Source organism: Notolepis coatsorum, assembly GCF_963971535.1.
Source record: "Notolepis coatsorum genome assembly, chromosome: 1".
NCBI classification, from domain to species: domain Eukaryota; kingdom Metazoa; phylum Chordata; class Actinopteri; order Aulopiformes; family Paralepididae; genus Notolepis; species Notolepis coatsorum.
The window spans coordinates 232,724,641-232,737,590 of NC_140165.1; the positions used below are offsets into that span (position 1 = coordinate 232,724,641).

The 12,950-nt window shown below is 41.2% G+C and overlaps 1 protein-coding gene across 1 annotated transcript; it reads left to right on the forward strand.

Annotated features, from left to right (window-relative positions):
- Positions 1 to 339: 339 nt before the first annotated feature.
- On the forward strand, positions 340 to 11,302 carry LOC311224249 (axonemal dynein light intermediate polypeptide 1-like; the record flags this gene model as incomplete). Its single annotated transcript, XM_084309153.1, has 6 exons — positions 340 to 402; positions 808 to 944; positions 1,437 to 1,606; positions 2,765 to 2,943; positions 3,797 to 3,958; positions 10,861 to 11,302. 6 exons carry the CDS (start codon positions 340 to 342, stop codon positions 10,894 to 10,896), a joined length of 747 nt encoding a protein of 248 aa, XP_084165279.1. The 3' UTR covers positions 10,897 to 11,302.
- Between the last annotated feature and the right edge of the window lie 1,648 nt (positions 11,303 to 12,950).

The following is a 12,950-nucleotide window of genomic DNA, read 5'->3' on the forward strand; positions in this document are numbered from 1 at the left end:
CCTGTGTAATGTATTATATTCAATTCGTATACCCGTGGTATTATTATCTTTTGTTTAACACATTTTAATTAAAACAAAAAGGAATGATGTGTATCACCCCAAATTATTCACGAGGTAAATAACGATTAAAAATATAGTACAATCTTTTGCACTGTTGTTTCAGGTCGGAGAAGTTAAAAAGGAACACTAGGACGTTGCCATGACAACGTAAACTAACTGTTCAACTAGACTTTGTTAGACTTTCTGTAACTTCATATTGAACAAAGAAACCGAATTGCTTTTAGTATTTAGCTACGTTTGTTGTTTTCAAAGTAAGTCAGTACAATGATTAGCCATTCGATGCTGAAATATGAACACCCAGTCTTGGTGAACATAAATACACCAGACAAGAAATCAGCAGAGGTAGGTTTGTCAAGCCAGTGGCTAACCGACTAAACCGACGTTATTATGGCGTTAGTTTAGGAAGAGTTTGCAACAACCTTGTCGAATCCACTTGCACTAATCCAGGGAAAGTATTCGTTATTGGCCGTCTTGTACAATGCTTGCAAATTGACAAATTGTAAAACAAAACGCAAACGTAAATGTATGCTATACATCAAGTGTGGAAAGGAAAACAATCAAATAATAATAAATGTATACATATATAGTCTAGAGATATATCCATCTAACAAATCGATTATAAAAAAATAGAAGCCAACTATGTTTTATAATTGATTAGCTGTTGATTGGTTGTTGCAGCCCTAGTTGTGTCACATTTAACTTAAGTTAGGTCAGAAAGAAATCCTGCAGTAATGTTCACTATTACAGGCACGTCCTCTGAGAGTGAGTCCCCAGCAGCCTGTTGTGACTGGCCCTGTGCGGCCACCTCCCAAGCCAAAGCCCCCCTCAGCTGATGCCACCAAGCACCAAACAGAGGAAATCCTGAATACCATCTTTCCTCCTAGGTATGATCTTTGGTTAGACTACGTCTCTAGCCTATATTTGGTACTATTTTGACACACAATACTCCAAATAGACCTGGTTACCAAATCCCAAAAGTATCATGGTGATATTACCATCAGTATCATGATTTAAATGTTACCGTCATGGTATTACTTGAGGTTTTATGGTGATATTACCATCAGTATCATGATTTAAATCATTAAATGTTACCGTCATGGTATTACTTAAGGTTTTATGGTGATATTACCATCAGTATCATGATTTAAATGTTACCGTCATGGTATTACTTAAGGTTTTATGGTGATATTACTATCAGTATCATGATTTAAATTATACCATCATGGTGATACATTTCTACTCTGTCTGTCTGTCTGTCTGTCTGTCTGTCTGTCTGTCTGTCTGTCTGTCTGTCTGTCTGTCTGTCTGTCTGTCTGTCTGTCTGTCTGTCTGTCTGTCTGTCTGTCTGTCTGTCTGTCTGTCTGTCTGTCTTGCAGGGAATGGCCGGAGGACAACAAGGTGTGGGTGCAGCACGTCTCCAGCAGCCCCTGCACCCGCATGGATGTGGTGCACCTGACGGAGCTGCTGGGCCTCAAGCTGAAGGAGAGACAGGCCAGGGAGGCGGGCATCTGCCCCGTCCGCAGGGAGATCTACTCCGAGTGCTTCGGTAAGCGGGCTGCTCGGCTGAGGCTGGAGGAACATACAGGTATAGTCAACACTGAGCTCCTGGCTCAGTCCTCCACCTGGGGCCACAAGGTTCTTCTGCTTCCTACGTCATGCCGCATCAGTATAACCACCGATGAAGATACACAGAGCACTATATACAGCTTATATATATATACACATACATACAGTACAGAAAAGGGCATATCAATGGCTGAAACGCAAAACCTGCACAATTCAGATTTTCTGATTTCACTTTGGATGATGAGAAACCTCCTATCTGCACCTATTCAGTCTGTCTGCAAGATATTTTCCAATCGCCAAAAGCAGTGTATTGTATTTGGGTATCCTTAAAAAATAGCATTCTGCAAGAAAACAACATGTTTTTAAAAGGTGAAATATATATATATATATATACTGTGTATATATATATATCCCCATATGTCTTTACATACTTGCATATAATCCTTTTTGCACATCTGATACTATATCTATATCTGTACATATCCCTTACCTACTCTTACTAGTTACGCTGCTGGCCAGTATAACTTACTACCATAGTGTCTTTATATATACCTGTATCACTGTACATATTAATACTACAACCCTGTACATACATCTGATTAGTACTATGACTCAGTAGTACTAATTTACTGTATATATTTTATACCCAGTTTAATCACCTGTACATTGTATGTTACTATTGTAGGCTACTTTACTGTTACATTGGCAGTCTGGGTGGATGCCAAACTTATTTTCGTTGTACTGTACTTGTGCTGTATAATGACAATACATTTGAATCTAATCTAATCTAATTTCACAGTACCATTATCATGTACTCAAAAATGATCTTGATTTATGGTCTGATGTCGGCTAATACCGGTAACTGTCCCATCCCAAATTCTCTCTTGCTCTCTTAACTATAACTACGATTTTATTCTGGTGGGTTGCCAGGTTATTATATTCTAAGGAAAGCACACGGTAACCCATCAATTGACCTATCTCAAACCTGCCCTCTTTGCTTGATCCTCCAATCGCAACCGTTGCTTGTCAGAGCAAAGCAACAGTTGCGATTGGAGGATCAAGGAAAGAGGGTGGGGTTTAAGATAGGTCCATTCAATCAAGAAGGAGCACATTCTCTCATCCACGTTCCTCACTTCAGATGAGCTGATGAGACAAGTCACCATCAACTGTGCTGAGAGGGGCTTGCTGCTGCACAAGGTGAGGGATGAGATCCGCATGACCATCGCTGCCTACAAGACGCTGTACGAGAGCAGCCTGGGCTTCGGCGTGAGGAAGGCCCTGCAGTCGGAGCAGGGCAAGTCTGACATGGAGAAGAAGGTAATGTAATGTGACATATAACACATAACATACACATTATAATCATTCATTCATGTGCACATAAGTACAAGAAACACAGCAACACAACCTGTAGTCAGACATGGAGAAGAGGGTGATGTGACCTACCGACTAACATATAACATACAAATTATAATCATTCATTCATGTGCACATCAGTACGAGAAACACAGCAACACACCCTGTAGTTAGACATTAAGACCCAGTACAGATGAGAAGGTTTACCTGTCATATTAATACTAGTCAGCAATAGAAATACTTGTTGGGTTAGATACAACCTGTAGTCAGACATTAAGACCTGGTAGAGATGAGAAGGTTTACCTGTCAGTTAATACTACTATATATAAATACTTGTTGGGTTAGAATAGATACTAGACTATATATAAATACTTGTTGGGTTAGAATAGATACTAGTCTATATATAAATACTTGTTGGGTTAGAATAGATACAAGTCTATATATAAATACTTGTTGGGTTAGAATAGATACAAGTCTATATATAAATACTTGTTGGGTTAGAATAGATACTAGTCTATATATAAATACTTGTTGGGTTAGGCTAAATTGCACCCGGCATAGTTGGTAAATTTGCTATCACTGTGTGCACAATTTAAAACAAGCAAAATTCGAAACACACACACACACAAGGCACCCAAGAAAGTTCAGTTAGGTGTCCAGCAGAGGGCTCCATTTCTCTTCAGATAGATTCACTGTAAACCAAAGTAGCCGTGTTCCCTCACCCTCCTTTTACACATGTGACCTTGTCTGAAAGAAAAGTGTTACCAAAAGGCATGTTGACAAAGACGTATGTTTATTATTATTCCTCCATGTTTAGATTAGTGATCTGGAGGACGAGAAGCGGGCGCTGGAGAGGCAGCTGAACGAGCAGAAGGCAAAGTGCGACGCAATAGAGAAGAGGGAGGCTGAGAAGAGAGGGGCAGAGGAGAGGAATCTAGAAGAGGTGGAACACCTGAAGAACACCATCATGCAGATGAAGGTGAGGAGCACAAGCACTCTCACATAAACCTTGACGGAATAGCACTTAAAGTTCCTCCATTCAAGATGATACTTGACAAAGAGTTAAACGGCATTTACTTTTGGGATGTTCTTAAAAGTATTAAAAGTAAATGGCTGTATTTATACAGCGCTTTATAAAAGTAAAAGTAGTAGTTCAAGTTTTCAAGTTTTGTTTAATTTGTCACATGGTACATGTACATTACAGTGAAATGCTTGGTTCTGTATGAGCCCCCTGATAATGTGCTTCATACAGTAAAACAAATGTAAAAAGAATAAAGACCAAACACTAAAATATACAATATACAAACTAAAGTACAAAATGCAAACAATGAGGTACAAAATGCAGAAATTTACACGGTTTGGTTTCAGTGCTTGGGAGTGTTCATTCCTCAAAGTATCTAGACAACTCTAAACAGGTATTTAGCTATCGGTCCATTCCTGCTAGCTCTGGTTACTCGGTCGACAGCAAGCGGATGCGAGGTATAATAAATGTTGACACTACTCTCTAGACTGATAATGACTAGAGCAAACACACCACACCTGTTTATTAATGCATTCTGGAGGGGCTGTGAGTTGTGTGTGGAGACCAAGAAAAATACCCTCACCGGAAAGATGAAATTACATACCTGGGTTCCATCCTAGAGGCAAATCTTTCCTGTGACAAAATGGCATCCAATGTAATAAAAAAAGTCAACCAAAGAACAAGATTCTTGTACAGGATCTCCTCTCTGGTAAACAAGAATACCTTGAAGACTCTGGCAGGAGCACTCATTCAAGGGTACTACGACTATGCTTGCACCTCATGGTACCAAAGCATCTCTCAAAGGCACTAAAAACAAGATTACAAACATCACAAAACAAACTGGTCAGACTACTACTTGACCTTACTCCTAAAACCCACCTCACCCCTGCCCACTTTGACAACCTAGGATGGCTTAGAGTAGACGACAGAGTACAGCAACTTGCAATGGGCCTGGTCTACAAGATACACTACACCACTTTAAGGTACCCATGTACATGTCGAAATACTTCCCAAAGGTCAGTAAATACCACGACCACAACACCAGAGGGAGCTCCACAAATCATGTTCAACCCAGATTCGGCTCAAACAAGGGACTAAACACGTTTAGCAATTATGCCACATTAGTGTTGTCAAAAATATCGAAGTATCGATACATATCGATACTGAATATTTAAAAAGGCTTCGATACTCATTTCCCGAAGTACCGATACTTTCTGCAGTATCGGTACCACCAGCTGGCGAGTGTTCTACCGCAAGTTGTTGACGCGCTGTTCAGAGCGCTCAGCGTGCTTGCCCCCCCGGCTCCTCCGAGTCCAGCCCTCCCCCTCACAGAGTCACAGAGAGCCGTCTTCTTCAGTTAGTAAACAAACATTTTAGCTGAAGATGGTAAATGCAGAGCCTCCGCAACTTGTGCTTGTGGATAAAGAAAGCAGCAGAAGTGCTGTTTGGAGGTACTTCGGGTTTCAAGTAAACAACGAAGGACAAGCTACAAATGCCCCAATGCTATTTGCAAGCGGTTATAGCAGTGCCAGCGCCGATCTCCATAAAGAAATGAAAGAGGTTCGTGACAGCTGCTCTTTCAACGTCACTGTGACTGAAGCATTAAACCATTAACTCTAGTTTAATACATGATACGTTGTCTACTGATGGCGCATAATATCAACAGCTGCTTCGTTGTAACGTTACAGCTACCAGCTAAAGTTAGCTCCCTTAGCTTAGCTGGCCACAGTTATAAATACTGCATTGGAAACGGAGTAACGTTAACGTGTAAACGTTATGTCGAGGTCATACAATACTACAGTCGACATAAGGTTAACGTTACCCCGTTTCCACCAAGTGTTTAAATAGCAGCAATCTTGTTGAAAATGTAACATTACTAAAATGCTCCGAGCATAGCCTCTCTGTCTCTCTCTGTCTCTCTCCATCTACTGCTACCTCTCTCTCGCTCTCTCTCTCTCTCTCTCTCTCTCTCTCTACCGCTACCTCTCTCTCTCTCTCTCGCTCTCTCTCTCTCTCTCTCTCTCTCTCTCTCTCTCTCTCTCTATCTACCGCTACCTCTCTCTCTCTCTCTCTCTCTCTCTCTCTATCTACCGATACCTCTCTCTCTCTCTCGCTTGCTCTCGTTATCTTTAAATAAAAACTGTTACTAACTGTTCAGTTTGTGAGGTACATGCAACACAGATTACAGTGTTTACATCTGTCTGCTTGAGAAAATACCATGTTCTGCATTTGCAATAAAAATGATTGAAGTGAGATGAACAGTTATTTTTAAATGTGTGATCTAAAGATAAACAAAGGGTTTTAAAAGTGTTATATTTATCTTCTCTTATAGTACCAGACTCGAAGCTGAGGAGAATCAACCAGCAACAAAAGCTAAATTTGTTTAAAAAAAAAGAAAAATATATATATATATATATATATATATTTTTTTTTTTTGGTATCGAAATGGTATCGAAGTATCGATACTTTTCAAGGTATCGTATCGAAGTCGAAATTCCAGTATCGTGACAACACTATGCCACATCAATCTGGAATGCCCTACCCACAGCCGTAAAAAAACGTGAATCCCTACCCACCTTCAAAACCGCTCTCAAAGAGCACCTACAGGAGGCTGCAATTCGAAACTGGCCCCCGTAAATGTCCAACCCCCCCCCCCCCCCCCCCCCCCCTCCCTATGCTTGAAAATGGGGGACCCTGATGTAAACAAGACGAAAGTCTTTCTCTGGTCTGCATCCCCTTAACAATTGTGTGTATTGAGCTGTACTGTACTGTACCCATTCTGCAATCTGTTCATTAAAATGTTCAATCAATCAACCGCGGGTTTGAACCCTGTCTCTCCGAGGTCGCAGAGGTGAATCAGGTGACACTGTGTGTTTTCCGCGTACGTTCCGCTTCCAGCCTGTTTCAGCTGTAAAAGTAAAATAGTTTGTCGGTTTGTACAATTTTATGAAGTAAAATACTTTAGTAATAGTACTTATTACTTCTCACCCCTGTAATGTGAGGCTCAAATGGTCATCTGTCCTCTGAACCTTGCATTGCTGTACAAAAACAACCAAGAGTTCACATAAGGTTATTCCTATGTCCCTGTGTGAACATGCACCACTAAAATAACTGATAACTGAAACCTACTGGGCCACGTCCCCAGGTTGGAATGGGGCCAGGCAGGATACAGATTTCTCTGTTGTTATCAGACACTCGAGATCTGATGTAAGTAGATTGTCTTGCCATGACGTGAATAATAATAGTGTGGACAGAGCCTGCTCTAAAAGCATCTCTAACTTAAAAACCAGAAAAACAAAAAAGTAATGCCAACGTAGTGGTTCAGGAGGTAGTGACAGGTAGAGCGCTCGTCTGGTAGTCGGAAGGTTCCCGGTTTGATTGCCGCTCCTCCCGGGCAACGTGTCGATGTGTCCTTGAGCAAGACACTTGTTCTGAAGGTCTAGATTAACACTGAAAGTCTGCGTTTATTATTTTGTATAACTTATATATTGTTTATATATATAAGATATATATCTTCACGTCATCTGTTTTACGTGCCAGTATTTATCATTCGCCTTTTGTATATGTCCCATTCTTAACGCCGTAGGCGCCAGTGCGCGCCCCTCTAGACATGTTTCAGAACATGCCCAGACAAGCCCAGAGAGAGCGCATTGATCTGTGTGGGTGAACAGGCTCAGTCCACAGGTAACACAGAGTGAGAGAGAAGTGACGTTGGCGCAGTTGTAGAGAGCCGAATGGCTAATTAGATACAACCATAATATTGTCGAGCCATTATTGGCACAGTATAGTGACTTGTGTAAGCGAAGTAATGTGGAGAGACTTATAGTTGAACCCAGCGACGTTCTGGACATAACTACTCATTGAAGACTTCCTGCGGGTTAGCTTTAAGTACAAACGGAGCTAACTAGCTATCATCCATGCCAACGGGCTTTGGACTAATAGCTATTAATCCTGCCATCGGGCGCTAGGAATACAAGGACCAGTCCGTACGAGACCCTCTTTCCCAGCGACGACAGGATTATCCCACCATTCTGCAGTTTCTCTGGAGTCGGAGCTCCAGAGAGAAGTACCGTCTCCATCTACCATCTTGCTTTTCCCTGTACTGCTTCGCTTCGTCTCCGTCTCACTCCATTCAGAGCTCCAACGGTCGGGTACCCGTAGTAATACCGCGGACATTGTGGCATTGATATTAAAGTAATAACAGGAGATCTGTGTTCATATTCTATGTATGCTTTCTATCCCTATTAAAGTGATTGTTTAACTCGGTTTCACTGTCCCCTCGCAGTTAATGGAGTGTCCGCCATTTTGTGTAACTATATTGTCTGGCTAACTAATATCTCTAGTAGTGGTTTAATCTAAACATTTAAATAGGAAGGGGAACTATGTGAGAATGCTATTCATCGACTACAGCTCGGCATTCAATACCATAGTCCCCTCCAAACTCATAGCCAAGCTCAGGGACCTGGGCTTGAACTATGACCTCTGCCAGTGGGTCTTGGACTTCCTGACGGGCAGACCCCAGGTGGTGAGAGCAGGCAACTGCACCTCCTCATCCATCACCCTCAACATAGGGGCCCCCCAGGGCTGTGTTCTGAGTCCCCTCCTCTACTCCCTGTACACACACGACTGTGTGGCTCAGCGGAGTAGCAACACAATCATCAAATTTGCTGACAACACAGTGGTGGTGGGCCTGATCTCTGCAAACGACGAGAGGGCCTACCTGGAAGAGGTCAAGGTCCTGGCGGGATGGTGCCAGGAAAACAGCCTCTCCCTGAACGTCAGCAAAACAAAGGAGATGATTGTGGACTTCAGGAGGTCAGGGGTCAAGGACTACAGCCCCCTCAGCATCGACGGGGCACGGTTGAGAGAGTGAACAGCTTTAAGTACCTCGGAGCCTACATATCCGAGGACTTGACATGGACCACACACATTGACAGTGTTGTGAAGAAGGCACGACAACGCCTCTACTTCCTCAGGCGCCTAAGGAAGTTCCAAGTCAGTCAGAAGATCCTTAAGAACTTCTACTCATGTACAATAGAGAGCATCCTGACTGGCAACATCACCTCCTGGTTTGGGAATAGCACTGCACAAGACCGAAGCAGACTACAAAGAGTGACACGTTCAGCTGAACGCACAATTGGAGGGGGGCTCCCCACCCTCCAGAACATTTACAACAAGCGGTGCAGGGGCAAGGCTAAGAGAATCATTAAGGACTCCAGTCACCCGAACAACTGCCTCTTTGAACTGCTGCGGTCAGGCAAGCGATACCGGAGTCTCAAGGCGAGCACAGAAAGACTCAGAAGAAGATTCTATCCCCAGGCCATCAGGCTGCTTTGATTGATTGATTGAAAACTTTATTAACAGATTGCAGAATGGGTACAATACAGTACAGCTCAATACACACAATTGTTAAGGGGATGCAGACCAGAGAAAGACTTTCGTCTTGTTTACATCAGGGTCCCCCATTTTCAATTCATCAGGATCAACGAACAATGAACACTACACAACAACCATCAAACGCACATAGCACACACATCCACACGCACACACTCACTTTAAACAAACGCACTGTAGCACCCACTCCCCACACTTTATAGCACACACTCACTTTAAACAAACACACTGTAGCACCCACTCCCCACACTTTATATTTATTGATAAAGGATTGCACTACAACTCGTACACCTTACTGTAAATTGTACCTAAATTGTACCTCATCCCATTTCTGCTTTGCACTATATAGTATTGTATATTAGTACACTGCATAGTATTGTATATTATATGGTAACTCAGTTACGTCTATTCTGCATCGAACATTATACATACACTGAACACTGTGACCTCATTTTCTACTTCTAATTTACATGCTATACTATGTTATTTGATACTTATCTTGTCTAGCACAGTCTCTGGAGCGTAACAGTAAGAAGCATTTTGTATAAAAGTATTCTGTACTTCTGTATGACAACTATTAAAGAAACTTGAAACTTGAAACTTGAAATACAGTCAGGGTTGTGTAGCCCCTTAGCTACAACACTTATTAACCCCAAATTGCTCCCGATGTGCAGGTCGGGCACCTTGCATGGTTGCCTCCACCATCAGTGTGTGAGTGAATGGGTGAATGTCAGGAACAAAAAATTGTAAAGCGCTTTGGATAAAAGTGCTATATAAAACACACCATTTATATAAAATGCACCATTTATTCATCCCGCTCAAGAAAATCGTACATAAATTGAGGACATTTGACTAATAAGTACTTCCCTTACATCCTCGTAGACAGGACAGTAAAACAAAAGTTGAACCTCATTCTCAATTTCACCTAGACACCAAACAAAGTCTGTCCTCCTCTGAAGTGGCATTAAACCTGCTGATCGCATCTGTGCACATAGGGCTCTTTGTCTTCTGTTTAAATTATACTTCACATAAGGGTCTGTACTGTAATTATTATGAGACAGTAAGTTTGTAATTTTTGTTTACACCATATATCAACAGACCATTTTTCTTTATACATGAGAAACATTTGACTCCTAATACTCCTGAGTATCACACAATAGTCGTTTATGGAAAATGAATGCCAAATCGCTCACATAAAATAAGGATTCCAACTCATTAGCTGAAGGATGATGATGCAAAATGTCCCCTATTAGGACATAGGATATGAGGTGGTAATTATCCGACAATGGCCTTAAAGATAAACAGATACCAATGATTATTGAGTATTGGATTATGCTTATTCTGAATTGACCCTTTCATTGGCCTTGAGGAAAACAAGGTTGCATGTATCTAGCAGTGGGTGTAGCTCTGTTTCCTGCTCACAGACTTCTGTAAGACCTTCTCCCATTCGTCTTCCTCTTCTTCAGGCCCAGCTGAAGGCAATCCTCATCAACAAGAAGTGACTTCAACACCAACGGTGTCATCAAATAGTGTGCATTTGTATTCTAATTGTTCCCAAACCACATTGTAATATAACCCCAAAGAAACATCCCGACTACACTGGTATAATTAGTTACATATCATTCCCTCAGTATACAGTTAAAGATAGTTACAGCCTCTTGAACTTCAAGAGATTATTACATTTATAACATATGAATGAAAAATGAATTCCTTCCCTTTCACTCGGTAGTGAGAGTCCATAAGGGTTGTGGTGAATATCCAGTTCCAGAAGCAGCTGACGGCAACAGTCACTTCCGCTGAAAGACACCCAGTCGTTGCATTTCTATTTAGGCTAAAGCTTTTCTAGAAATGTACAGCTCTTTACAGTGTAGAGCGGAAGCTGCCTCCTCCAACACCTTTTCGCTCACTGACAGGGTCGTTTAAATAAAGGATGTTATTAGAACTGTCCCACCGTGTATTTTTGACTCCATGTCTAGTGCTTTGACCTCTTGACCTGTGGCCTCTTCAAGTTGTGTTTTTGGTAACACTTTGACCTTCTCAGCCGCTCTCCTCTCTGCTAAGAGATCCAGATGAGGAAGAAAAAACAGGTTGAGTTCTGGACTTGCAACATCAACATCGGCTTATATGATTGAGCCAATTAGCATATTTACTGTCAATCTGCTTATTTTAATATTGTGATATATGCTTTCCCATATCAGCCCTGAAAGTGGCATTACAATATGACCAAGTTATCAAAAGTTATTCAACAAAGTATGTTGGAATTGAGAACAAGTTAATCTGGAACTTTTTCTGAATTCTAGTGTTCCATTGACTTGTGCATTAAGCTACATAACATTTTAGACCCTGTCTGGCAGTGGCAACTAACATGGTCATATCTGTCATATCTCTGCATTGGTAAGTCTTATCCTCATGAAACAACATTGTCATATCTCTGCAATGGTAGGTCCTATCCTCATGAAACATCATATCTCTGTATTGGTAGGTCTTATCCTCATGAAGTCATATCTCTGTATTGGTAGGTCTTATCCTCATGAAGTCATATCTCTGTATTGGTAGGTCTTACCCTCATGAAACAAGTCATATCTCTGTATTGGTATGTCTTATCCTCATGAAACAAGTCATATCTATTGGTAGGTATCCTCATGAAACATCATATCTCTGTATTGGTAGGTCTTATCCTCATGAAGTCATATCTCTGTATTGGTAGGTCTTATCCTCATGAAGTCATATCTCTGTATTGGTAGGTCTTACCCTCATGAAACAAGTCATATCTCTGTATTGGTATGTCTTATCCTCATGAAACAAGTCATATCTCTATTGGTAGGTATCCTCATGAAACAAGTAATATCTCTGTATTGGTAGGTCTTATCCTCATGAAGTCATATCTCTGTATTGGTAGGTCTTATCCTCATGAAGTCATATCTCTGTATTGGTAGGTCTTATCCTCATGAAGTCATATCTCTGTATTGGTAAGTCTTACCCTCATGAAGTCATATCTCTGTATTGGTAGGTCTTATCCTCATGAAGTCATATCTCTGTATTGGTAGGTATTATCCTCATGAAACAAGTAATATCGCTGTATTGGTAAGTCTTATCCTCATGAAGTCATATCTCTATTGGTAGGTCTTATCCTCGTGAAGTCATATCTCTATTGGTAGGTCTTATCCTCATGAAGTCATATCTCTGTATTGGTAAGTCTTACCCTCATGAAACAAGTCATATCTCTATTGGTAAGTCTTACCCTCATGAAACAAGTCATATCTCTGTATTGGTAGGTCTTACCCTCATGAAACAAGTCATATCTCTGTATTGGTAGGTCTTACCCTCATGAAACAAGTCATATCTCTGCATTCTCTGCATTGGTAGGAATTATCCTCATGAAACAAGTCATATCTCTATTGGTAGGTCTTATCCTCAAAACAAGTAGTGTCTCTGTATTGGTAAGTCTTATCCTCATGAAGTCATATCTCTATTGGTAGGTCTTATCCTCGTGAAGTCATATCTCTATTGGTAGGTCTTATCCTCATGAAGTCATATCTCTGTATTGGTAAGTCTT